Genomic DNA, 26,626 nt, shown 5'->3' with positions numbered 1-26,626 from the left:
TTAATGACATTTTCAGTCATTATATTTCAAACCAGTTCCTAAAGTTAAGCCTAGGTATAAATATTTCATTTAATTTCAACAAATAGTTAAACTTACTGAAAAATACAACCTTAGGGTTGGGGTTAGAGGTGGGGAGTATAAGAATAACAATAAAAGGGCCCTCAGATCCTACCTGCACCTGCTCTCCCTTCAACCTAGCGGCCAGAAGCTGCATTACGGACTCCCTCACCTGGCTCTAGATCATGGTTGAGCCAGACACCACGGGATGAGAGGACCAGGTCTACAACTCAGTGGAGCAATCTGTGATGAAGTGGCCATCCTGCCCTTGGACTAGAACCCTACTTATAGTCCCGGCTACACCTTCTGGCCTACTTCACGCTCTGAGCGTTAAGGTCTCAGGCAGCTATGCCTTGGTTTCTGGGTATTCTCTGAGGAAGCTCTGGCCTTACTCCTGGTTTATAACAGGCCTCCCATCCTGCAAAACAACATCAAGATTTGACTGGAGGGGCACCTGGGTGGCTCATTTAGTTAAGCATCTGCCTTCGGCTCAGGTCATGATCCCAGGATCCTGGGATTGAGCCCCGAATCGGGCTCCCTGCTCAGTGGGGAGCCTGCTTTTCCCTCTCCCACTCCCCCTGCTTGTGCTCTCTCTATATATATCAAATAAATAAATAAAATCTTAAAAAAAAAAAAAAAGATTTGACTGGAGACCAGTGAAGCCTCTCCGGTTCCAGAAATCATGTGGTGTACACATCACTATGAAATCTTTTAGAAGGCCCTCCAGACATAGAGTTTAAGAGTCCCTGAGGCTGGGGGCAGGGGGTAGTGGGGAGCTGCTAATCAACAGGCATACAGTCTCAATTATGCAAGATGAGTAATTCTAGCAATATGCTGTACAACACTGTGCCTGAGTTAACAAAACGTATTGTACACCAAAAAATGTGTTAAGAGCATAGATCTCACATTAAGTGTTCCTACCACAATAAAATAAAAAATTTCTAAAGATTCTAGAGGAAAACAGGTGCCGGCAAGGATGTAGAGAAAGGGGAACCCTCTTGTACTGTTGGTGGGAATGCAAGCTGCTGCAGCCACTCTGGAAAACAGTATGGAGGTTCCTCAAAAAGTTAAAAAGAGAACTACCCTATGACCCAGCAGCTGCACTACGAGGTATTTACCCAAAGGATACAAAAATACTAATTCAAAGAAATATATGCACTCCAATGTTTGTAGCAGCATTATCTACAATAGCCAAATTATGGAAACAGCCCAAATGTCCATCGATACATGAATGGATAAAGAAGAGGTGTGTGTGTGCGCGCACGCACACATGCACGCACGTGTGTGTCTTTTTTTATGCCCGAGCGATATTCCATTGTGCATAAAGAATGAAATCTTGCCATTTGCAACAGTGTGGTTGGAGCTAGAGAGTATTATGCTAAGGGAAATAAGTCAGAGAAAGACAAATACCATATGATTTCACTTACAGGTGGAACTTAAGAAACAAACAAGCAAAGGGGAAACAGAAAGCAAGAAACAAACTCTTAACAATAGAGAACAAACACATGGTAACCAGAAGGGGAGTGGGTAGGGGGATGGGTTAATAGGTGATAGGGATTAAGGATGCACTTCTGATGGGCACCAGGTGTTGTATGCAAGTGTTGAATCACTATATGGAACACCTGAAACTAGTATTACACTGTATGTTAACTGGCCAGAATTTGAATAAAAACTTAAAAAATAAAGACTCTAGAGGAGTATCACAGTCACAGATGCCCTTAAGTTCAGACTTTGAATTTATCTCTCCAGATGAAGTCATACCCACAGGCAGATGTCACCGACAAGTTGGAAATAAGGGGAACTTTATTCCCCTTTAAATTTATTTCCCAACACTAAGCCCTCCACCTGTGATCCTTCTATTTACTGTCAATCTCTCCAACCAGAATATAAGGTTCATGGAGGCAAGGACTTTATTTCTTTCACTGAGGGGTCCCTATCACCTAGAACAGAACTTGGACCATAGGAGACTCCATATCTTTTGGATGAAAGGAAATTATAATACAAAGTCTTTATTGAGAACAAGATTGTCTCTAATCATCAGCAGAGATAGTGTCAAGAGCTTTCTAAATGGTCCGCTCCTGTCTTTGCCCTCTGCGGTCTATTCTCAACACAGCAACCAAAGTGGCTCTGCTAAAATCAGCTCAAAACTTGCCAATGGTTTTTCACATCACTCAGAGTAAAAGCCAAACTCTTTCCTATAACACTCATGGTCCTACACCATCTAAACCTGAGTCTTCCAATAATGGTAGCCACAGTGGCTATTTGAATTTAAATTTTAGGGTTGCCTGGGTGGCCCAGGAGGTTAAGCATCCAACTCTTGATTTCAGCTCAGGTCATGATCTCAGAGTCCTGGGATGGAACCCCGCATCAGGCCCCCCACTCAGCAGGGAGTCTGCTCCCTCTCTGCCTGCCCCTCCCCACCCTACACTCACGCGCCTGCGTGCTCTCAAATAAATACATAAATCTAAAGAAGAATTACTGGTTTGGGGAACACTAATCAACAAGAACTAAAAAAATACTATACACCACAGTGACACAGGAGATGAAAAGGGTGGTACTCAGCTTTCCAAGTTCATTTTATTGTTTGAGTAGAGACTTAGGATATTGGTCACATCTATAATTTGTTAAATTTATAATGAGTGTTAAAAACATGAGGATAATCACTTTAAAATGAATCATGAATAATTTAATGAATAATCGTTAAAATTAATAACTGTCAAATAGAAGGGGGAAAGAACAAGAAAAAAGAGAAAACATGGAATAATAGAAAGTGCAAAACCAAATAGCCAGAATCCAAATATATCAATAATCACAGTAAAAGATTAAAACATACTAGTTTAATTAAAAAGTATTAAAAAGAAAAAATAGACAATGGATCATCTTTCAAGTCTAAAAAGGATACTGAGACTGATTTCTAATAATTTTCAGATACCTGTTCTTTAAAGGAGACACACCTAAAATATAACACAGAAAGTTTGAAAGTAAAAGGACAGGAAAAGATACATCAGGCAAATACAAATCAGAGTGAGCTGGCATCAATATATTAGTATGGGGATAGTAAAATTTAAGGAAAACCTAACTAAAGATAAAGATGCTATTTAATTATTTTTTTAAATCATCAGGAAGACGTATCTATCCTGAACCTGTATGCACCTAGCAAATTCACAGATAAGGTGACAATTCACAGAATTGTAAGGATTAAATTTAGACATTTTAAAGGCATTGTGTGTGCTAAAAAGATGTGAATATACAAACCCATAATCACAGTGGGAGATATTTATCATGTATCTCTAGAAACTAATAAAGCAGGCCAAAAGGAAAAAAAAAAAATGTTACCTGTTAAGGAAGAGAGACATGGAACATGAAGAATCAGAATCTAGAAAAAGGTTTCAGGACAGGGGGAACTTGAGCTGCATTAGTAGCCAGGAGGAAGGGCCCTTAGAGCTGTGGTTCTCTATCTTGTCTGCACAACAGAACCACCAAGGAGAGCTTCTAACCACCCTGTGTCCAGGCCACAACCCCATCCAATCAAATCAGATCTCGAGATGGGGTTCGGACTTCGGTATTTTTAAAAGTTCCAACATGCAGCCAAAGCTGACAACCACTGGCCAAGGAAGAGAAACTGAAGACGTAGGAGAGAGGCAGGACTGGCTATGTAATTTGTGGAGCAAGGGCAAATTGGAAATGTAGGGCCCCTTGTCCAAAAATTACTAAGAATTTAAAGACCGCAACAGCAGAGCAAAAAACCACATTCAGGGCCCTTCTGAGCACACGGTCCTATGGGATTGCACAGGTCACACACCCGTGAAGCCAGCCGTGGAACAAGGAAAATTGAAGGGAAATGGTCCAGGAGGGGAATTAATAAAAATACAGGGGGGAGACTTTGACCTTGGAAATCAGGAAAAACTCTCAAAGGCAAAGAGGAAAAATCAGGCTGCACAATGGAGCAATTCTAAGGTGGAGAGAAGAGTGAAAAGAATTCGTGTTAGCTAGTCCTAGAGAGACAATCACTCGCCGAGGGGGTGTGCAGATCTGGCTTTCCAGCAGCCACTAAGAGGACAGCCATGAGGTCTGTAAGAGAATTAACAGCATTCAGTGAAGAAAAGTGGTGTCAAGCTGTACTGAGTTTCTGGATGAGACTGGATACTAAACACTTTCAAAGAAACCAATCCACATATTTACATGATTTCCACCGGCATGTTCAGCAGCCCTGGAACAGGGAAAATAGACAGCTGGCTCCCCAGTGGAAGTTTGGAAGTAATATAGGTTGTACTCTGTGGAGGGCACCTTCTTTACTTTTCAGTGCTTTGTGATGGCTTAGGAAATTTGGTGAGGGTAGAACTGGCTCCTCTCTACCCTCCATATCCATTCCACATATAAACCATCTTCTGGTCTACACTTCTGAGTAGGCTTCATCATTATGAAAGAGAATTTGCTAAATGCTCAGTTACACATGGTGCTATGCTAAGCGCCCCAAAACAAGTTGAATAACCTTATAAATCACATACAAACCCCTTCCTAATACGATGTATTTCTGTTCATTATGTCTTTGTTGTATAATTCAACCCAAGTATATCACTAACCTTCTTTTTTTAATGTGCATAAAGGCAGCAAATATAAAGCCTTTTGACCCAGTCTCAGGCTATCCAAGTGACATTCTGGCCATTGACCAAATACTCAAGAAGAAGCAGAATTGGACGGTGACAGATGCAGCTGCTATTAAACAGCACGTGAGTATTCACTGTTACGGCATGCCTTCCCAGAAGGCCATGAGCAGATATTTTCCACCTCAATACTAAAGCCATACATCCCAAAGGTATTTTTCCTGCTCTGTCTTTAAAATAAGACAAGATCGTTTCTCATTTTTACTCGTTGTCATGATGTTTCTTGCTCTACGATCAAACGGATTCAAATGTCAACTGCTAAAATTCATCCTGCTAATCACCCATGGAACCATACCCAGCACTGTTTCTGGGACGTTCATTTGTGTCATGCTGGAAATAGCAACTAGTTAAGGCAGTAGACCAGCAGTCACAGTGAGCAGGTGTACTAAGGGGAATCATGACGAGTGAAAGCATCTTGGTTATAGCAGCTGAAAGAAGAAGAGTTTGAGTGCACTTCCTAGGTGCCAGGCACGGTGCTCTAGAAGTACTCTCCAGGTATTCTACAGGCACTAATTCATTTACTTGTCACAACAGTCCTTCCGGATAGGTGCTGTTACCATTGTCGTTTTATAGATATGCACAGAGAGGTTGACTTGCCTAAAGGCAGAAGTAATAGAGGAAGTAATAGAGTCAGAATTATAAACATGCACAGCTCGGCCCTGGAATCCACACTTTTAACCACAACTCTGTGCTGCCGGTCTACTTTTGTGCCCTGACGTCTTAGCAACTTTGTACCCCACAGGCTGGGGTGTATGTAGTTCATGCCTCCTCTCTTCTGCATTTGACACTAGTGATCAAACTCTGACACTTTCTACTTCCTCGGCCTTTACAATACTGTGTCTTGCGGCTCTGTGTCCCTTCCTCTCGCTTCTCTTTCCTGAATGTTCATCCCTGAAACTGGATATTTCTTCATGTTCTAGTCCCATCCTACTGCTCTTCCCATTATATGCACTCATCCATTCATTTGTTTAGTAAATATTTATACATTATTAACAAAGTTCTAAAATTAGGGGCTACCACAGGAAAAAAAAGAAAACATAGCCCCTGCCCTCCATGAGCTTGGAGTGAGGGTGGAAAAGAAGGCAATGTGCAGTAGGGATATGGGGATATGGGGATAAATGAAACTACAGGTGGTCAGTACTGCGTATCACAAAGGAGTGGGCTCCCAACCTCTGTCTCATCATGGCACATATTCATGCTGGAGTAAATGGAGGCTGCTTATAGCCAGAGACCTCCAGTCTACAGCAGCAGCTGCCCCAAGGACTAATAAGCTTGAGAAGGTCAGTAATGTGGCATACCTGTAACCTAGCAGAACACCAGGGATCTCTGCGTTAAGTGAAGGAAAAGCTAGGGCAAGTATTCTTCGGATGAGCTCAGTCTACCCTCCTTGTTTCAGCTGCCACCTACATACTGATAACTCTTTAATTTGTCACTAGCCTGGACTTCTCTCCATTACTTTCGACTTATCTCACTGCCTGATGAACATTAGCTCACTGTCTCAGCACATCAAACCCTACATGTCCAAACCAGACTCCTCATCTGCATCAAACTGGCTCTTCCCTTGGGGATTCTTCCTGACATCGGGTGCTGATACCACTGTCTACCCCATCAATGAAACTAGAAGGTGAGGAATCATCCTAATTTATATATTGTCCTCACTCTTCACATCCACCTATGACCAAATGTGGCTACTCTTTCTTCTGAAGATTTTTCAATCCGTCCCCTTCGTCCTACCACTACTGCCTTACCCGGAGCCCTCATTAGGTCTTGCCGGGACAACACCGTCCAACCTCCTATCTCTGCCTCACAGCTGCTCTCCTCCACCCATTCTCCACACAGCTGTTGCTGATCTATTGTGAAGATACAGCTACATCCCTGTCCTGCTTACAAATGAATCTTGCCCTCTCAACAGTCGCAGGATCTCTCAGCAATATTTTCTGCTCTACACACTGAGATTTGTCTCGCTTCCATCAGAACAGTGGCTTACTACCGCATGATTTTCACTGAGGAAAGGGCTCTCTTAACCTCACTGAAATCAAGTCAAAGGGTCTTTGCAGCAGACAATGTTTTACCTGCCTTACCTGAATCATTCCTTCCCTCTTACTTTCAAAACCCGACATTTTAGCAATACTAATGTGCTTGTGCATCCCACCAACTCCAGAGGCCTATTACCTTTGACCCTTTGTTTATACTGTCTCCTTTCCCTGGAACCCTTCCCATCACCACTGACTCTCTCAATCCGGTCAAATCCTTGAGGACCTACTCAGCATCTTCTCCCTCCCTGACCTAGGCTGGATTGAGTGCCGTCCTTGGCACTCCTTTTATCTCCAAAGACTATCTCCATCCCACACTTCCTCCTTGGTTTAGTTTATTGTGTTTTTAATATTGTTGTAAAATGTCTTATCTCAGTATTCCCAAATCATACATTTTGATTGTCCATCAACTCCTAACTCACATGTCCTCAAGAGGTTCCAACCACTCTTAAACTCAGTGATTTTCAGCTAGCCTGGGAATGTAACCCTTGGGCTATCAGAATTGTGGTTCATAAGTCAAAGATACATTAAGGAAACTGCTGCAAATGTCTGCTCTCTCACTGCAGGTGAAGAGGGCTACAGATGCCTATAACTTGGGAATTGCCCTTGAGCACCGGAAGGACATGCTAAACCTCTGGCGGAAGATCCGAGGGGATCTGATTGGAGTAGACACTAAAAATGAGTCCTTTTATGACACCTTTTCTACCTACACATGGTCCTGGAATGTTTGCCAAGAATTACTTTCGCCGAAGGACTTAAGGTTATATGATGCCTACATGAATAGGAATACCTTCCACAACTCTGTATTCTCTTCATCCTCCGATATCAGTGAATGTGACACAGAGACAGGAAGAAAAAGAAAACGGAAAGGTTTCAAAAGGTTTCGACAATGAAATTCTACATTTTCTGAACAGCTCATTGCAAACTACCTTTTTCATAGATATCAAAATTATGGTTTCTTGCTTTTGTCTAGTACATTCTTAGCAGCTGTTGACATCTTTTGAATTCTGACCAGTAAAAAAGTTTAAGTCATAATGCGGTTTCCCTTTCCTGATTCTTGACGAGTAAATAGAGGCCATGCGGTTATCTCCCCAGCAAACAGCTGCGCTCTGCTGCCCCCATCTGGCTCAAAACTGCCTGGGCAGAAGGAGAAAGCCGAACGTGGGCACTTACCTCAACACAGGGTTGCCCCTGGGAGCCCCTAAGGGCCCTCCCGGTAATAAGCATCTGAATTTACGTGACCGTAAGCGACGTTAGGTTTTTGGTTATTTGTAAAAGAGTCCAGAGGCAGCAGATGACAATGATCTTTCAGTTCCAGGGAATAATATTACCATCTCCCAGGGAATCTTAAATTTAAGTGTCCCTAAGGCTCCATCGTCACACATCATCAGGCTGATCTCTTGGATCCCTCTTAAAAATAGTTGATCCCATCCATTACGCTTGTTGCTGTTGTTCTTTAGTGTATTTAATAAAGACGCACACGTATAACTATTACAAGTTTGGGAGGTGTACTTTTTTATAGTGGAAAAATATGCATAAAATTTGCTGTTTTAATCCTGTTTAGGGATTATCATCCATTACATTTTTTTTCCTGTTAGAAAAAGGAAAAGACATGTTCCATATTGATGGAGACAGTGGCTTATAATATAAAATCACACCACGCCAGAAAAAAGCAATGAAGATAGTGAAGGCTCCTAGAACTATTTAATGAAACAGACGTAAAGTAAATTTGTGTTAACCTTGAATATTCAGAACTGTCTAAATATATTTGCCATTCTTTACAATATTATGATGTTGAGAAGGAGAACCTTGGGGCAACTGGGTGGCTCAGTCCGTTAAGCATCTGCCTTCAGCTCAGGTAGTGATCCTGGGGTTCTGGGGTTTAGCCCCACACCAGGCTCCCTGCTCAGTAGGGAGCCTGCTTCTCCCTCTTCCTCTGCCTGCCACTCCCCCTGTTCATGCTCTTTCTTGTTTGCTCTCTCTTGCTCGCTTTGTCTCTCTCAAATAAATAAGATCTTGGGATGCCTGGGTGGCTCAGTTGGTTAAGCATCTGCCTTCAGGTCAGGTCATGATCCCGGGGTTCTGGGACTGAGTCCCACATGGGGCTCCTTGCTCAGCAGGGAGCCTGCTTCTCCCTCTGCCTACCACTCCCCCTGCTTGTGCTCTCTCTCTGTCTTCCTGTCAAATAAATAAATAAAATCTTTTTAAAAATAAATAAAATCTTTTAAAAAAAAAAAAGAACCTTATAGACAAGTGACCATGTTTCCTACCCAGAAAACAAGATTTATGGTTTGACAGATTTTTTTTTATATACTATGACTGTAATAGGCAATCTAAGAGATGTAATTTGGATGCCAAAATATTGAAATTCCTGGAATATTTTCTTGGATCAACGGGATAACAGGACAGAATATTTTTAAGTCTATCTGTCCTGGAAAATCTAAAATGTACCATCTATCAATCTGTCCTGCACTGTGGTTGACAGTAGAAACTGGCATCTTGCAGGTGAAATACAGTATAGCAACAGGTATTCAGCCATTCATTCAACAATTATTTATGGAGTTGCATACTGTCTGCTGGCCCCTGTTCTAGGACTTGGATATATAACAGTGAATGAGCGGATAAAATGCCCTGACCTCACAGCTGAGTAATGCAGCTAGTTATAACCACTGACTCAGTACTTCCACTTCTAGAAATTATTCCTAAAGAAGTAATCATGAATATACAAATGATTTAGTTATAAAGATGATTATGTTGGATTTTTAATAGTAAGAAACTCAAAGTAGCCTAAATGTCCAGTCCATGATACAGCTCTATGAAACAATATCAGGGTTATTAAAACACTGTTAGAAAAGAACATTAAAAAAAAAAGAACATTCCAGCAGAAGAATGATATTCACAAACTATTATCAAGTTATAAAACAGGCTACAACTGCTCAGAGCCATGAGAAAACTTTATGGGGTGGTTCTAGAACCTAATTATGATGGTAGTTGTACAAATATAGATTTTTATGAAAATGTATCAAACTGTACACTTAAGACAGATGAATTTAATTGTATGTAAACTAAACCTCCATGAAGCTGTGAAAAAAAGGGCATAAGGCAGTTCTGAAACTATTTTAACTTAAAAGTTACTTCTATAAATCAATTAGAAAAAAAGACTGGAAGGATATAAACCGAAGTGTTTCATGGATTAAATGAAGGATGGAATGGAGTAGTTTCTTTTTTCTTTTGTCTAAATGTTCTACAATAAGAAAATGTTTTGCAATAAGAAAAAAAACACAAAGTCTGTTTAAAGTTGTTAAACCAGCTTATTCAAATCTCTAGGGCTGCTGCATGTTCTGCAAAACTTTAAGAACAAATTAGGACACCCTTCCCCCACCTTTCAGTTCCAGAGCATATGCTTACACAGACCCGAATTTCCACTGATTGGAACTGAAAGAAAGGCACGAAATAATTAACTACCCCATGTCCCAGGTTGACACCCAAGGCAGTAATCCAGACTGAGAGTTGTTAACCTTTCCAGGTTTTGAACCCGCGCCACCCAGCTAGAAGAGCTCTTGCAGCTCACCAGCAGAGGGACCCTTAGGTCCCCTGAAAAGTATTGCTGAAAATACAATCTAGTATCTAGTCTGATACCACAAAGGACTCATAGCCATGTCTTCACAAATTTCTTCAGAAAAATGATTTTAGGTGCTTCAAAAGGTGAAGAAAAATGAATTGTACAGGTCAACCAAAGATAATTGTATAAAAATTAAGTTTAGGATACTTTTATCACATTTCTTCAAAAGGGCCCAAGTTGTTTGACATTTTAAATGACTAATTATTGGAACTAATATAGTAAGTGACTTCAAGGGAAAACAGAGAGTGAGCTCTATGCAAAGAAATATGAAGAACTGCTGACTAGGAGCATGAATAGTTTTTGGTGTGGGGAGAAAAAAGCATGTGGAAGAGAGGACAAGATGCCAAGAATAAATATAAACTACCACTATATCAAACAACTGGCCTTGAGAAAAGATAAAAGTCCTTGTACTTGTTTTTTGGAAAGGAGGTTTTGTTCAAAATGTTTCAAAAGACCATGAGGATGGCAAACGTGTTTTCAATAAAGTACAAGTTCTTTACTATCTTATCTTTTCTACTCACTCACGTATTTTCCTTTGTGATTAGGAAGGGTTTAGGGCTTGTTCCCATTTCTTTTCTGAGAAAGATACCCAATCTCTCATAGCTCCCTTCAGTTTTGCCTATGGAAAGAATGTGCAATGAAGTAAATGATGACTGGTTACCAGTGGGCTGTCTAGTACTGCACCAGTTAAATAACTAATTAACCTTTTCCTTAACTTCTTCCAAATGGTAGTCCTTACTCCCCTGGAACTCTTCTCAACTAACCTTATATCAACAGGATACTTTCTTCTAGATCATTTTGAAAATCAGTTTATAGTAATTATTGAAACATAAACATAAGGCTGAAATGTATTAATATAACAAACTAGATGTGTTGTATTAGAATCCTGATTGTGTGAACAAGCTCGGGTATGGATAATTCCAAAAAGTAGGTGGTTATAAATTATATAATTACAGGGGCCCCTGGGTGGCTCAGTCCCTTAAGCATCATGATCTCAGGGTCCTGGGATCCAGCCCCGCGTTGGGCTCCCTGCTTGGCAGGGAATCTGCTTCTCCCTCTCGCACTGCTCCTCCCTTTTTTCTGTTGCTCTCAAATAATCTTTAAAAAAAAATAGTTTAAAAATTATATAATTATATAAATTAACCTCATGTTCTCAGAATTCATTCCATACCCCCCCCAAGAAAAATAGTATTCTTTTTCATAGCTTTTCACACTATGAAAAGCTGACTACAGAAGCTGGAAAACTGCCATTATTTCCTCACCCAGCTTGCTGTCTTCCTCAAATTCTTCTGCCATCAGGTCTAAATGGAACTAGGCACACTTAATTCTCAAAGTGATTCAAGGTTTTTCCTGTCTTAAAACTTGAGGGAAACTGAGGAAACTGCTAGAGGATCCCAGCATAGAAAGGAGGCTCAAGCGTAATGTCTCCCGCTTTTTTTTTTTTTTAAGATTTTATTTATTTATTCGCAAGAGAGGGAGAACGAGCACAAGCAGGAGGGAGAGCAGCAGGCAGAGGCAGAAGCAGGGAGCCCCAAGTGGGGCTCAATCCCAGGACCCTGGGATCATGACCTCAGCCAAAGGCAGATGCTTAACCGACTGAGCCACCCAGGGATTCCTGTCTCCCACTTTCTTGCGGGCCTGCACCGCCATCACCCCCTCTTCCCTGCAGGGGAAAAGCCAGCTCAGAGAAATTCTGTGGGCGAGCTCTCCCTCCCCTGAGAGCTTCTCCAGCTCAGGGCCCGCCCCACAGGGCGGAGCTCCAGCTCCAACCCAGAAGGGGGACTTCAGAGCTGCCCCGCCCCTCCTTGCTCTTTTCCCGCCCAGATCCCGCGACTTCCGGAGGGGGCGTGGCTCCGCAGGAAGTTTTCGCCCGACAGAAAGGTAGGCATATCCGGCTCCGGTGTCATGGCCGGCCCCTATACTGAATGTGCGCCGGCTGCGGTCGGCGAGAAGAGGCAGCAGTTTGGGAGCAGGTTCCTGAGCGATCCGGCGCGCGTCTTCCACCATAATGCCTGGTAACCACCCTACCCCTCGTCCGGCCTGCGGCTTGCCCTCTGTCCCGCAGCCCCGTGCGCTCTGAGAAGCCCCTGACCGCCGGCTACGAGTCCCACTGCCCTGCTCGAGGCGCTCTCCTTCCACGGGAGAGGCGCTGCGTGGCCGGCGACTCAGCCTGCCCGCAGCTGGGACGTGAGGCCCCTAAGCTGCCTGTTTGATTTTCCCAGGGACAATGTGGAGTGGTCGGAAGAGCAGGCCGCCGCAGCGGAGAGGAAAGTCCGGGAGAACAGTACCCAGCGGGTGTGCCAGGAGAAGCAAGGTGCGCTTAGGTGGGCCCTCAGTGGTATCAGCAGTCAGCGTACTACTAGACGCCCTCTCCCAGAGAGGCCAGAGAACCTAGACCGCCAAGACCCTTTGTTACTGGACTGATCCCGAACTCGGGGGTGGGTTCACGGGAGGGGAGGAGATGGGTTAGGATGGAAAAAAGGTTCACCCTAAAATCTTATTAGGGCGAAGAGGGAGTTTTGGGTTTGGCTCTGTTTGAGAGGAAGTAACTGTATCTTGGTATATATTTTAGCGATTAGTTTTTAGTTAACGCCGAATAGACCCATATTAATATGACTGGCCGACAGTAACCGTGTGGTCACACGATCGACTTAGAGGCTGTGCTTCGTCTATATGATTACACTTTGAGGAGATGTTGTCACTGAAGCTAGATTCTAGCGGTCAGATTCTAAATATTTTGGGAGGAGGGAGCTAATGACTGGTATGATGGCCATGAGGATTTAGGGCTTCTGCCAAGGAAAGCTGGGTGAAGAAGAGTGTATGTAGGTAAGTGTGGCGAAAGAAAAAGAGACCCGTTCTGGACAGTTGGATGGTTTCACTGCAAAATATCTCTAGATACTATGACTAGGCCTGGCTGAGCCTATGTCCCAAAAGACAATTGAAAGTAGGACTAGAAACTGGGAGAGTAGTATCCCACAGTTCACTATAACAATTAGAAGATTCCAGTTACAAAATATTCACCTTACGTAGTTTGACAGAGACTAGATCAAAGCAAGTTAGAGTTGAAAGGGATTTTGAAAATCATGTAGTCCAATATCCTCTTTTTGCAGTTAAAGAAACTTGGACCACAGGACATTAAGTGCCTTACTCAGAGGTAAGCAGTTAGTAGTAGGAGTGGCAGAACTAAAATCCAATTTCTTAGATTTTTTTTCTTTTATTACACTGGTCAAGGTCCTATATTGGCAAAGAGCAGAAAACTGCAGTCTAGGACTGTCCACTGCTTTGATCACCTTAAACTACAGTGGAAACAGTCTACCCTTCTGAAGTCTCTCCTGTCCTCTTTCATCAAAACTTCTCATCCGAAGACGTTTTTTCTTCTTGTCAGCATTTCTCCTTTCCTTTTAGCCTTGTTCCTGTGTTTAGGATCTGTTAGTAGTATTGAATTCATGTCTTAGCTCCACATTCAATAAAGAACCACAGACAGAGGAGTATATTTAAAGAAGAGCTGAGTGTGTCATTAACCCGTGAGTTCCCATGGGGAATGACTGAAGAACCTGGGACATTTCTCCTGTAAAAGAGAATATTTAGAGGGGAAAATAACTGCCCTTACATACAAAAGAATTGTTCTGTATGGCCCTAAGAAATAGTAGGACTTTCTGACCAGAAGACAGATTTTTTTTTTTTTTTTTTTTTTTTTTTTTGCTTAATGTTAGAATTTTCTTTTTTTCCACCCAAAGACATGGGTGGAGAATTGGTAGTAAGTTCCCTGATAGAAGTTCTTCCCTAGAAGGACAAGACACAGAGGGAATTCAGGTAGGGTAGGTGGCAGGACTACAAGATTTCCCGCTCTGAGATTATGGCTCCACTTGAGGATACTTTTAGTATAAAATGACGTTCAGTGAAGCAGGATGACATTTGACATTAGGGACACATAAAATATTAGGAGATTGAGAGTTTTTAAAATTCTTTCTTTAATATTTACAGTTGATTATGAAATCAATGCCCACAAATACTGGAATGAGTTCTACAAAATCCACGAAAACGGATTTTTCAAGGATAGACATTGGCTTTTCACTGAATTCCCAGAGTTGGCACCTAGCCCGAACCAAAATGACTTGAATGATTGGCTCTCAGAGAACAAGAGGAGTGAAGTACCTGAAGGTAGGAGCAAGGAGGATGGACCTGGTTTAAGAATAGAAGAACAGCACACGTGCTCTTCAGATAGCTTGGGATGTAAACCACAGATGCCTCCCGTGGAAGAAGACGTAACTCAGAAATTCAGTCACCTGGAAATCTGTGCTGATGAGTTCCCTGGATCCTCAGCCAGCTACAGAATACTCGAGGTAACCCCCCTCCGTTGTCCTGATACTGGGGTTCCTGAGGTGGTTCTGTTGTACATGCGGGTGGCGCAGGGAGGCTGACAACAAAAGTGATACTGTCGGAGGAAGGTGACTAGACTTGACTCTCTTGTTGGCCTAGAAACGCCTCCATTTTTGAACTAATGACATGTCCTACATTCAGACCAGATACCTGGTGGTTGTGGCAAACAAAGGTAGATCACCTGAAGTGCTACCTGGGAACATCCTATTGCATCTGAACGTTGTAGCATCTGCTGTACCTGTCAGAACAGAGTCCCAAGTCACAAGACAAATTCCTTTACTTCTCTTATAAGATGGGGGTGGGGGGAAGGGGAGAGGTTAGTTGCAATGGTGCCTGCTTCTCAGGCATGGGAGAATTCTTGTCTTCCTCGTGTGGGTGGTGTTGCTGAGGCAAGGCTAGACCTGGAAACATGTCTAGGTGGTGACCATACACTCCCCTGGAAGCTAATTCGCCTTGGGGTTGAGTCCTCTAGCCTGATCTTGTTACTAGTCCCTTCCCCTCCCCAAGCAGAAGGGGACTTCTCCCTCTCTGTCTGCCTCATAGTAGTTGTGAAAATTACATACATTGAGATAATGACATAAAATGGCTAAAAATAATGCCTGGCATATAGTAAGCCCTTAGTAAATGGTCACTGTCCTTTTTGGGTTTGGGGTTTTTTGTTTGTTTTTAAAGATTTCATTTATTTAGAGAGCATGTGTGAGAGCAGGGGGAGGAGCAGAGGGAAAGGGAGATAATCTCTAGCCGACTCCACACTTAGCACAGAGCCTGATGCAGGGCTTGATCCCATGACCCCAAGGTCATGACCTGAGCCGAAACCAAGAGTCAGACACCCAGCCCCAAATGGTCACTGTTATTAGCAAACCCAGCACCGTGTTTAGGACAATGTAATCCATGGTCCCTTTTTCATGAATTTTCCTGCTTAGTCTTGAGAGACATGTTTCCAATAATGATATAGTTCAATTCAGTAAGAAAATATGTCATCTGTCTTCTCTGTACTGGGAGCAGCTCTCCTGCCGGGCTCCTCATGCCTTAAAATGTGCACCTGTGCAGAGTTCGTCTCCACCCCCTTCTTGGTCAGGAGCACCTCTCAGCTGTTGAGCCCATCACTGCAGTGGTGCTAAAACCACCCGAGACACTGACAGATGAGAGCCTAGCAGCTTGGCAACCCCACGTCCCCTGACCTCACTTATTACCAGCTGCAGCTTCCAAACCGGTGCCATTTCAAGGGTCATTGACACAGCAGCCAAGTTCATTGGGGCTGAGGCTGCCACGGTCGGGGTGGCTGGCTTGGGCTGGAATTGGGACTGTGTTTGGGAGCCTCATCATTGGTTATGCCAGGAACCCCTCTCTGAAGCCACAGCTCTTCTCCTACGCCATTCTGGGTTTTGCCCTCTCAGAGGCCATGGGACTTTTTTGGCCTGATGGTGGCCTTATCCTCTTCGTCATGGGCAGGAGCTGTCTCCACCTCCCATAGGTCTTTCTCCCATGTCCCGTCTGCCCTGTATGTTCTTTTTCCTACACCTCCCCAGGCAGCCTGGGGAAAGTGGTTGGCTCAGGGTTTGACAAGGAAGACAAATAAATACTGAAGAGAAAAAAAATTTCATCTATAGGACCATTTGCTGAAACTCAAAAAGTAAAAGCAATCCATCTCCTTTTTTCCACACCAGCTCCCTTCTGCTTTGGGGAGCCCATGCTCTTGTCTTTTACAGCTACCTCTTTTAGACTTCCTGCTGTCGAGTTCAGGGAATGTCGTGGGTACTCTTCAGCTCTGGTCACTGCAACTTCCCTACTAATACAATTAAGCAAGATTATCTACTGCTGATTATTTATCTAGCTCTAAGGAATTAATTCTTTGGAAAGTTCTGTAACTAAAAGTTCCTTTCTGTCTGCAGGTTGGTTGTGGTGTGGGAAACACAGTCTTTCCGATTTTACAAACTAACAAGTAAGTATGTTGTAAAGTTTAACTATAAGACAGCAAAAAGGAGAAAGGGGTGTGTTGTTTCTCAAAACTTACTGCAGCAAACTGGTAATAATGGTTATTGGGAACCATGGGTGACAGGAGATGTCAATTTCTGCATTCTCCATTTATGGTTTTGATTTACTTTGATTTCTAAGTTACCTTTGTCATCAGGAAAATTGGTGAGCTTCAAAACCTGTTCCACTGCTAATATATGGTGCCTTTGATATTTTAACTTTGCTACACAGGGAAGAGAAGAGACATAATTCAGTTTATAGTCTGAATTGTTCTGTGGTTTTTTCTGCCCATTTCAGTGATCCGGGACTCTTTGTTTACTGTTGTGATTTTTCATCCACAGCTGTAGAACTGGTCCAGGTAAGTGCAGTGGGTCCTATCTGTAATTTTCAGTGGTTAAAGGGGAGAGGGTCTCCTAAAAATCAAGGTCTCTAGCAAATTTTTATTATTCTTATGTGGTCTGAAAGTAAAAGATGACTGAAACAGCCGGGAATAGAGGAAAGAACCAAGCGTGAATGTGGGACCTTTGGGCAGGTCTGGAACTTTGGGCAGGTCTCCTGACCTCTCCAAACGTAGGTTTTAAGGATTAAAATGAGAAGATTATTACTGGTCCAGGTTCTTTGAGTTACAAGTCACAGAAACACCTAGACAAACTCAATCAGTGAAAGAGAAGGTCATAGAACCCAAGGGCGTAAAGTGTAGCCAAGGCTGTCATTCAGCCCTGAAAAGATGGCAGGTACCAAGGCAGGTTGGCTAGCTGGTGAGATGTTGCCACTCTCTCCTGTTCCTGTCACAATACCTCCCTCAAGCTCATGGTTTCCTATCTCGCATAGCCCAGAGCCCATTTTTCCTTTGTTTTCCTCTTTACAGACCAGCTTTCTGTAATCGGTTTTTCATACGACCCCTACATGCTTGCCCCCTTACACATTCACCCTGTTCAGGCGTTCTCAGAGCCTCACCAGAATGACTTCTCCTGATTCCAAAGTCTCCAGAAAGAGTCTGGTTGACCCAGCCCAGCTGATAATCTACTTGCCCTGTTTGGATTAGCTGTGGCCAATGAGGAACGAAGTCACATATTTGGAGAAGAGAGATATGGCAAGAGAAATTACCCTAAAATGTGTTACGATCATGTCTAGTGCTCCTAGCACAGGAGCTCTGGAATTGGTAGTTCCGTGTCTTTCTGGAGTGAGTTACTTTTATGGATCTAGACCAGGTGAATATTGAGGCTTGTCTCTAGTTAATTTTATTTATCTTTTTCTTTAGTTAATTTTATGACAATAAAATGTATAAAATTAAATTTTCCACATCTAATAGGTTTTCCTGGAGAATTCTGTGATCTGTGTAATATGCTACAATTGGGTTGGGAGTTGTTGCTTTTAAATGTTTAAATGTCAATATGTTTTCTCTCTCTCCTGATGAGATTTTTCTTTTTCCTTGTGGTCATTTACTTCCTGATCACTTTCCAGTCCTCAAATCTAACTTTGTGCATCAGAGTAAAGAGTACAAGTAGAATCAAGAACATTCCTTTTCTTTTTTTTCTTTCTTTTTTTTTTTTTTTTTTTAAGAGAGTGTGAGTGTGAGAGGGGGGTGTGGGGGCTGGAGTCAGAGGGAAAGAGAGAGAGTCCTAAGCAGGCTCCATGCCCAGCATGGAGCCCAACGCAGGGCTCGATCTCACAACCCTGAGATAATGACCTGAGCCAAAATCAAGAGTCAGATGCTTAACTAACTGAGCCACCCAGGCACCTCCCATTCATTTTATTTAAAAAAAAAATAATTTTTAATTTTTTAATTTTAAGTAAGCTCTACCCCCAACGTGGGGCTTAAACTCATGACCCTGAGATCAAGAGTTACATGCTCTACTGACTGAGCCAGCCAGGTACCCCCAAACATTCCACTTAAAAGTACAGTTTGGAGGACACCTGGGTGGCTCAGTGGGTTAAGCGTCTGCCTTCAGCTCAGGTCGTGATCCCAGGATCCTGGGATAGAGCCCTATGTCACGCTCCCTGCTCAGCAGGGAGTCTGCTTCTCCTTCTACCTCTACCCCTTTCCCCTGCTCATTCTCTCTCTCTCTCTCACGTGCGCTCTCTCTCTCAAATAAATGAATAAAATTAAAAAAAAAAAAAAAAACCTGTTGGGGCCCCTAGCTGGTTCAGTCAGTGGAGCACGTGACTATAAGTTCAAGCCCCATGTTGGCTGCAGAGACTACTTAAAAATAAAATCTTTTTAAAAATAAATAAATAAAGGGGCGCCTGGGTGGCTCAGTCATTTAAGCGTCTGCCTCAGGCTCAGGTCATGATCCCAGGGTCCTGGGATTGAGCCCCACAAAGGGCTCCCTGCTCAGCAGGGAAGTCTGCTTCTCCCTCTCCCTCTGCCTCTCCCCCTGCTTGTGCGCTCTCACTCACTTCGTTCTCTCTCTCAATTAAAATCTTTAAAATTAAAAAAAAAAGTTAAAAATAAATAAAATAAAAATACCAGTTAGATTCTACAGGCTCCTCCCTGGAATTGTTCGCCATTCTTGGCCTTGGAATAGAAGGCATGCCTTCATGATGTGAGCGATAACCCTCAGCGGGCAGTAGCAGCAGTTACACTTAAAGCAAGATAAGCTTTCCTCGAGGCTGTGTGAACATTGTCTAACCTATGTGTCTCTCAACTGTCTGCAGACAAATTCCGCATATGATCCTTGTCGGTGCTTTGCCTTTGTTCACGATCTGTGTGATGAAGATACGAGTTACCCAGTGCCCAGGGGGAGCCTCGATATCATCATCCTCATCTTTGTTCTTTCAGCGGTTGTTCCAGACAAGTAAGTTTTAGGTCCCTTAGCCAGTAGTGTGACAAAAACAAAGCTTGGGTCACGGACCTTGATACCAGAGTTGGACCCTGAGTTGAGTAAGTGGGATGATCTGAGAGGCCGGGAAAAGCCACTCTGTCAAAGTGATACAAGTGTCTCAACCCTTTTCCTAAACCTGTTTGCCTCTAAACCTCTGTCTGTTGGCTGCAGTGGTTGGTTCTTCTCGGTGCTCGGGTTGAGCATCCCCAGGGGATGGGGGAGCAGTCTCTGGTGGGGGCGTGGGGCAGTCTGCGATAATCTCAGCCTGCTGTTCAGAACGCTGTGGGCCACAGCTGTTGGGTACCATCCCCTCATTGGCCTTTTTATTTTACTTTATGATGTTATTTTTAAGGGGCACCTGGGTGGCTTAGTCGGTTAAGCGTCTGCCTTCGGCTCAGGTCATGATCCCAGGGTCCTGGGATCGAGCCCCGCATCAGACGCCCTGCTCAGCGGGGAGTCTTCTCCTTCTGCCTCCCCCCTACCCCCACTTGTGCTGTTTCTCTCTCTCACTCTCTCAAATAAATAAAATCTTTTTAAAAAAATAAATAAACCTATAAGATGTTATTTTTAAGTAATCTCTACACCCAGCGTGGGGCTCGAACCCACAACCCCGAGATCAAGAGCCATACATTCTACCGACTGAGCCAGCCAGGCACTGCTCATTGGGTTTTTTAAACGGTTTTGGTAAACCAGGCTTATTAACACAGAATTTATAGTGAAGCTTAACTCAGGTGTTCCTTTATGTTTAAGTTCTTTGGAAACGGGGAGATTCCATACAATCAAGTTTAGGTGAAAGGAAAGTCAGTTGCTAAACCCTGCAGGAGACTGGTAAAGCTTCGTAGACATGGGCACCCAGCTGTGCTGATGAGATACTGTCCCCAGGAAGCAGCATCAGCCAGAGACCCAGCAGAGTGAGTGTCTCTGTCCTGAGTTTCCTTGAGGAGAGCACTGAGTCATCTGACCTGATAGGGTATTGTGAGCGTGCAGAAAGGCAGGTGCAGGACAGCCCAAAGGCCAGGCGTGGTTCTAAACATTCATAACTGCAGAAGTCTCGGGGCACCTGGCTGGCTCAGTTGGTAGACCGTGCGACTCTTGATCTCAGGGTCGTGAGTCCAAGTCCAGGGCTGTGAGTATAGAGTTTGATTGATAGATAAAATATCAGTGGAAGTTTAAATGCTACAAACTTAAAAACTGACATGGACTGAAACAAAACATGAAAATTAAAAACTCTTTAGTTAATATTTAAGTAGACTTTGTAGCACTGATACTTCCGAGGTTGGTACAGCCGAAACCAGCAACAGCCTGCGTGTGGCAAGTGCAGTCAGGATATAAAGTGCTCCGCGTGGGCACCTGTTTGCATACTGACTCACCATGTAAATTGTAAGTTCTTGAAGTTTCATCTTCGTTTAACAAATGGAGAGGTCCAGGCTCTGCCTTGAGAGCGCTCAGGCCTGGGGGCAGGCGGATGAGTCAGCTGACTAGTAGTCCTCACCACAGGTTTTCAGGGCTGTGCTCCAAGAGGCCCGGGAGCACAGTGCAGGGGTGGCTTCCCCATGAGGCCATCTCGGGTGGAGTAGGAAGTGAGCCAGACATGGAGTATATAAGTGGGGTCCTCCCACGGAAGCAGGTTATCCTCAGGCCTCTTCATACTGAAGGGAGTGGGTCAAAGCCACGGTTGTGAGCAGACAGCAGAAGGCACCTGAGAAGCTTGGGTGTGTGTTCCCGTTCTCACTGAAGCAAGAGCAGAGGAGCTGAGATGTCAAAGTTCGTGTCAGGGTTAGGAAGTCCACTGGCTTTTCCAGACATGCTGCAAGGAAAAGGAATCGTGTCCTTAAGGAGACCTGATCTTCATTCTCTGCTGCCCCGCGCAGGATGCAGAAGGCTATCAACAGGCTGAGCAGGCTTCTGAAGCCCGGAGGGATGATGCTTCTGCGAGATTATGGCCGCTATGACATGGCTCAGCTTCGGTTTAAGAAAGGTATTTTGCTACTATAACCAAAACAACCGTTTTGCCATAGGAATAGACCTGTAAGTGAGTGAAATCAAATAGAAACTCGAGAATATAACATAAGCTCCACATATAAAGCCACTTAATACACGACAAGGGCAATATGTTTTCGAAGATCTGTATGATCTAGGTATTGGAGAGATCTTCTAACCAAGACCGCAACTTTTAGAATAGCTACCTTTGGAAAAAGATTCGTTACATAAGTAATTTTAAGTGTGGTCTGGCAAAAGATGCCATTAAAAAACTGAAAGACAATTTGGGTGCCTAGAACAGATAAAGACTTAATTATTACCTCTGCTCTTCAAGGGCCTTTTGGCAAATTGATAAGGAGAAGATCAGCAACCCACCCAAAAAACAGGGAAGGAAGATATTAGAGTTGATTCACAGAAGGGTACATCCAAATGGCCAAAAGCAAACTTCGAGGTAACAAAACTTCCAGTGAGATAACCACTTCTTAAGCCTGCTGCTGGCCATTTCATAGAAGGAGAGACACTTCTGTCTATTACTGATAGAAATAACAGGTTGTTAAATGGTATTTGGGTTTTTTTGGGTTTTGTAAGCACACTGGTATCATCTACTGTCGAACAGTCCTTTGGGGAATCACTCAAGAACTAGCATGGAATATGTGTGTAGGCAGAATCTTCGAAACACAGTGAGTGCCTCTGGAGAGGGGAGCATTGTGCCTGCCGCATGAGGCGGTTGGACCCCACACCGGCAATCCTGGAGGGGTTTCCGTTCTGCATTCCCAGATGAGAAAAGCAGTGTGCAGATGACTATTTTAAACTTGGTCGCACATACAGGAGTGGCTGGGGAGAAATAAGCAAAGTAAAGCAAGTAAGATTATATTGACATTCTGAAGGCGTAGGATTACCTACCAGGGTGGTAAATGACATTCGGTCAGAGGGCGTGGCAGCAGAGAGAAGAGTGTCCGTGATAAAAACAGCACGCGGGCTGTATTTTGAGTGTGTGTGGACGCGTGGAGAGACGTGGGAAATGGTCCTGTGGCTCAGATTTCCTTCCCTTCAGTCTAGCTACAGTCCTTGGCTTTTATTTATTTATTTTTGTTTTACAAAGAGTATGTGGTATTTATTTAAGGGGGGGGCAAAACGTTTGCAACATGAAACGGCTCGAGAACAGAAGGCTGAGGATCGCGTGTGATCGAACACTGAGGTTTGATGGCGCCACTGGGGCTGCTCTCCAAAGCACCGTTCCTTTGTAACAGAGAAATTACAGATTCCTGCAAGGTGTCCAGAGTAGCCAAGAAAGGCTTCTGTTCTCTACCCAAGAAATTGGTATCATGATGCACATTTGATTGGCAGTGAAATCCAAAGAAGTGCTTTGAAGTTTCTCTGATTTCTATCACGTCGCTTCACAGGTCAATGTCTGTCTGAAAATTTCTATGTGAGAGGTGACGGTACTAGAGTTTACTTCTTCACACAAGGTATGAAAACGCTCATCTTTATGTATGACAGTCATCCCCAAACACCAGCCCAAACGTTGCTCCATGTACTCTCAGAAGTGAGACGTGGGGCCCCTCCCACCTTCAGAAGCCCTTTCCTGCCCTTCGTCACTCTGCGCTCAGCCACGCGGAACCTGTTCACTGTTCTCCAAGCAGGCTCCACTTACAGGAGCCTTCAGCCCCCCACATGGCCCTTCTGCTCTCTGCTCTTCCTCTCCATCACTTTGTCCGAAACAGGAAACCTACCCCATTTTGCAAGACTTCAGTGTAGCTGGTGTCACCCCGAAGGCTGGGTGCTCCCCAGCTCCAGGTGTAACCCAGCATGGCTCTCCTCTGTGGCCTGCCCTGCCTCACGTGCCCACTGCCATTCCAGGGCCCTTTATTGTGTCACATACTTTTTTGAGCCTTTGGTTAAAGTGGCAGAACCTCTCCCCTAAAAAGTGGCTTTGACATTGCATTTATGTAGATTTTTGCATGTAATCTTAAGGTGTCCATATAGCCCTTCTTGAAAATTCGTCCCCATCAGCCGATTCTTAGGCTCTCCCTCTGGATACCAAGCTGCCCTTCCCAGATGGTTCGGCTTCCCCCATTTAAATGTGAACTTGCTGTTACCAAGATGCTACTGCATTTATAAATAAACAGCCCGACTAAAGCCACTTAAAATACATAAATAAAAACGGTCTCACGGAGCCCATTAAACATAGGAAGTGGTACACAATGTTTTTTCTTCAGCGGAAAATACATAAACATCTCTCTTCCAAACCAGAGGAGCTGGATACGCTTTTCACTACCGCTGGACTGGAAAAGGTTCAGAACCTGGTGGATCGCCGATTGCAAGTGAACCGAGGGAAACAGCTGACAATGTACCGGGTTTGGATTCAGTGCAAATATCGCAAGCCTCTTCTGTCTGGTGCTGGCTGAGAGGCACCTGCTCCCGACGTGGTAGAAGTTCATTGGAGTCTTTTTAAAAAGAACATTCACAAATGGTGTCTTGTTGATCTTAGAAAGTTCAAGGATTCAGACTTGAACCTTGAACCTAGGACAAATTGTTTTTTATGAAGATGCTAATAATTGTCCTTCATATTTGTGAAACCCTTTAATATATACTTTCCTCAAGGTTTTTTTTTTCTTTTTTCTTTTTTCTTTTTTTTAAGTAGGCTCCGTGCCCAGCATGGAGCCCAACACCGGGCTTGAACCCCAGACCCTGAGATTAAGACCTCAGCTGAGATCAGGAGTTGGATGCTTAACCAGCTGAGCCACCTAGGTGCCCCCTCCTCAGGTTTCTTTCTTTGAGATCTTAAAGAATCTTTCTTTCCATTTCGTAATTTGTCATAACTGAGATGCTCATGGGAATCATGAATTTAAAGGCATCAAGAATTTATTATATATGAATATAATAAATCAAGAAAGTATTATATATGGTAAAGTGTCATTTGTGAGTTGCATTAAATTATTTCAGAGTTCAGATACCTAGGTTAGGCAGTTGATACGTACAAAGGTGAATAAAAGTTTCATTCAGTGAGAAGCACATCAAGAAGATTCATCTTTCTTTGGATATTTACCTGACTCAAAACACTGCTTTAAAAAGCATCAGAACGAGTCCTCGTTGTATATTTATTTGGTCTTGGTCTCCACTTAACCTTAGTTCTGTGCAATTTTAAGCACTGTTTCCCCTCTAACCTCTTTCTAAAAAATTAAAAGGATCTTGACTTTTAGCAAAATTGTCTCATTTTTTTTTTAATTGTGTCCTTTAATGTTTGACACAAAAGGAATTGAGAGAACTTCAAGGATTGAGAGAGAGAGCCGGGGAGGGGGGGGGCAGAAGGAGAGAGAATCTCAAGCAGATTCCCTGCTGAGCTCAGAGCCAGACGTGGGGCTCCATCTCACAACTCTGAGATCATGACCTGAGCCGAGATTGTGACCTGAGCCAAAATCAAGAGTCAGATGCTTAACTGACTGAGCCGCCCAGGCGCCCTTGATAATTTCAAATTTAAAGGACAGTACCAATTACCAACAATATTGCAAGAATAGTCCATTTTTTTCTGAATGATTTTTTAAGAGTAGGTTGCAACGTGATGTCCCAACATTTCTGCCTATTTTAATGCATAATGCCTATAGCTGAAGATGTTCTATATCACCAAATAAATCCATCAGAAGTAAAAATTAAGCTGAAAACACTACCACCCACAGATAACCAAATTTTCCCAATGGCCCCAATAATATCTTCTATCACCAGAAAAAAAGTTGCATTTAGTAGTCATGTCTCTGTCTCCTATAGTCTGGGACAATCCAGGTTTGTTTTAATGAGCTTGACTTTTGAAGATTACAGGCTATTTCGCAGACTGTCCCTCAATTTGGGTTTGTTGATGCTTTCTCATGATTTGGTTCCAAGTTACACATTTCTGGCAGGAATATCAAGTGATGCTGTGCTCCTCCCATTACACGCTATCGGGATAACATGATTTTGACTTACCCTGTTGGTGATGTTAACCTTGATCACTTAGTGGTATCTGCTGGGTTTCCCCACTGAAAGTTAATCATCTTGTGGGGTTGTGCTTTGATATCGGGTAAATAACCCATTCCTCATCACTTTGCTCCCTGGTTTGGCATGTGTGTTGCATTTTCTTGGTTGAATTACTACTATGATGGTAGCCTGTGAGTGTCTTCTAACACTGCCATTCTTTCTCCATTTATTGGTTGGCATTCTATAAGGAAAGCTTTCTCTTTTTTTTTTTTGTCTGTTTTTTTCTTTTTTTGCCTCAAAAGTGACATTTATTCAAAGAACAAAAGAATGACAAGATGTCCACCCCTTGGCTCCCTTCCCTCCCCGCCCCTGCTCCTCTTCAGTCCCCCCAGACTGAACCCTGGGTAGGGCTAGGTAGCAGGACAGCTCCTCAGATGAGATCAGCAACATTGAGGGGTGTCTCAATGGAGGTGTCGTAGAAGGTCTCGGTGTCTCTCGGAGAATCGTCTTGTCTTCTGTTACCATGTTATTAGCCACACCCTTAAGGCCAAATCGTCCATCACAACCGATTCTGCGGATACAGTTTTCCCTGTTGGTGGGAAGGTCATAGTTGATGAGTAAAGAAACCTACCGCACATCAGTGCCTCTGGCCTGGGTCAGGGGAGAAGACACGTCAGCATGAGAATGAGAAGGGGACACAGTCTATCCAGAAGGGATTGAAGTGCATGTAGGCAGCCAAAGGAAGGTGAAGGAAAACACATCCCCTCTCCCCCAGCAACCCAAGGCATGCCAGATTTTATTCCAATTTGCTACTAGGAAAGCTTTCTTTTTTCTATTGATATAATTAATATGGACTCAGATTTCTGTTTTTATTTAATGGTCATTATATATACTCTCATTATTTGGGTGCTCGTGTTACCCCAGATTTGACCAGTGGGGGCCCCTTCAGAACTTCTGTGACCTTGTGATTCCTCGTTGTTCTTTGAGCACTTCAAGCACAAGTTGTTCCGAGCTCATCTTACCGTTTCTCTGCCCCAGTCTGAATCTGCCATTTCCCCCAAGGAGTTCTGGTTTCTTTTAGTGCAGAGAGGTATTTTGAAACCAAGCTAAGTGTGCTCATTGCTTTTGGGGTGTTCCTGT

At 43.5% G+C, this 26,626-nt stretch overlaps 2 protein-coding genes and 1 non-coding gene across 3 annotated transcripts in view; 2 read left to right on the top strand and 1 right to left on the bottom strand.

Moving 5' to 3' along the window:
* Positions 1–8,187, top strand: part of EFCAB3 (EF-hand calcium binding domain 3) — a 123,726-nt gene extending 115,539 nt beyond the window's left edge. Inside the window, exons 47-48 of the mRNA XM_045814333.2 lie at positions 4,665–4,787; positions 7,321–8,187. Of these exons, the coding sequence (XP_045670289.2) occupies positions 4,665–4,787; positions 7,321–7,647 (450 nt within the window). The 3' untranslated portion in view covers positions 7,648–8,187. The remainder of the gene's footprint in view (positions 1–4,664; positions 4,788–7,320) is intronic.
* Positions 8,188–12,230: 4,043 nt separating this feature from the next.
* METTL2A (methyltransferase 2A, tRNA N3-cytidine) lies at positions 12,231–24,755 on the top strand. The gene is made up of 9 exons (XM_045814270.2): positions 12,231–12,391; positions 12,599–12,690; positions 14,361–14,719; positions 16,649–16,698; positions 17,028–17,088; positions 19,389–19,528; positions 21,427–21,533; positions 22,939–23,004; positions 23,789–24,755. Exons 1-9 carry the CDS (start codon positions 12,282–12,284, stop codon positions 23,941–23,943), a joined length of 1,140 nt encoding a protein of 379 aa, XP_045670226.2. The 5' UTR covers positions 12,231–12,281; the 3' UTR covers positions 23,944–24,755.
* Positions 24,756–26,209: 1,454 nt separating this feature from the next.
* Positions 26,210–26,341, bottom strand: LOC123803270 (small nucleolar RNA SNORA67). The gene has a single exon (XR_006782805.1). It is a non-coding gene; the product is annotated as a small nucleolar RNA SNORA67 (small nucleolar RNA).
* Positions 26,342–26,626: the final 285 nt, after the last annotated feature.

Source organism: Ursus americanus, chromosome 23 (assembly GCF_024610735.1).
Source record: "Ursus americanus isolate L20-20 chromosome 23, mUrsAme1.1.p, whole genome shotgun sequence".
NCBI classification, from domain to species: Eukaryota; Metazoa; Chordata; class Mammalia; order Carnivora; family Ursidae; genus Ursus; species Ursus americanus.
This window is presented reverse-complemented; position numbering and strand designations above follow the sequence as displayed.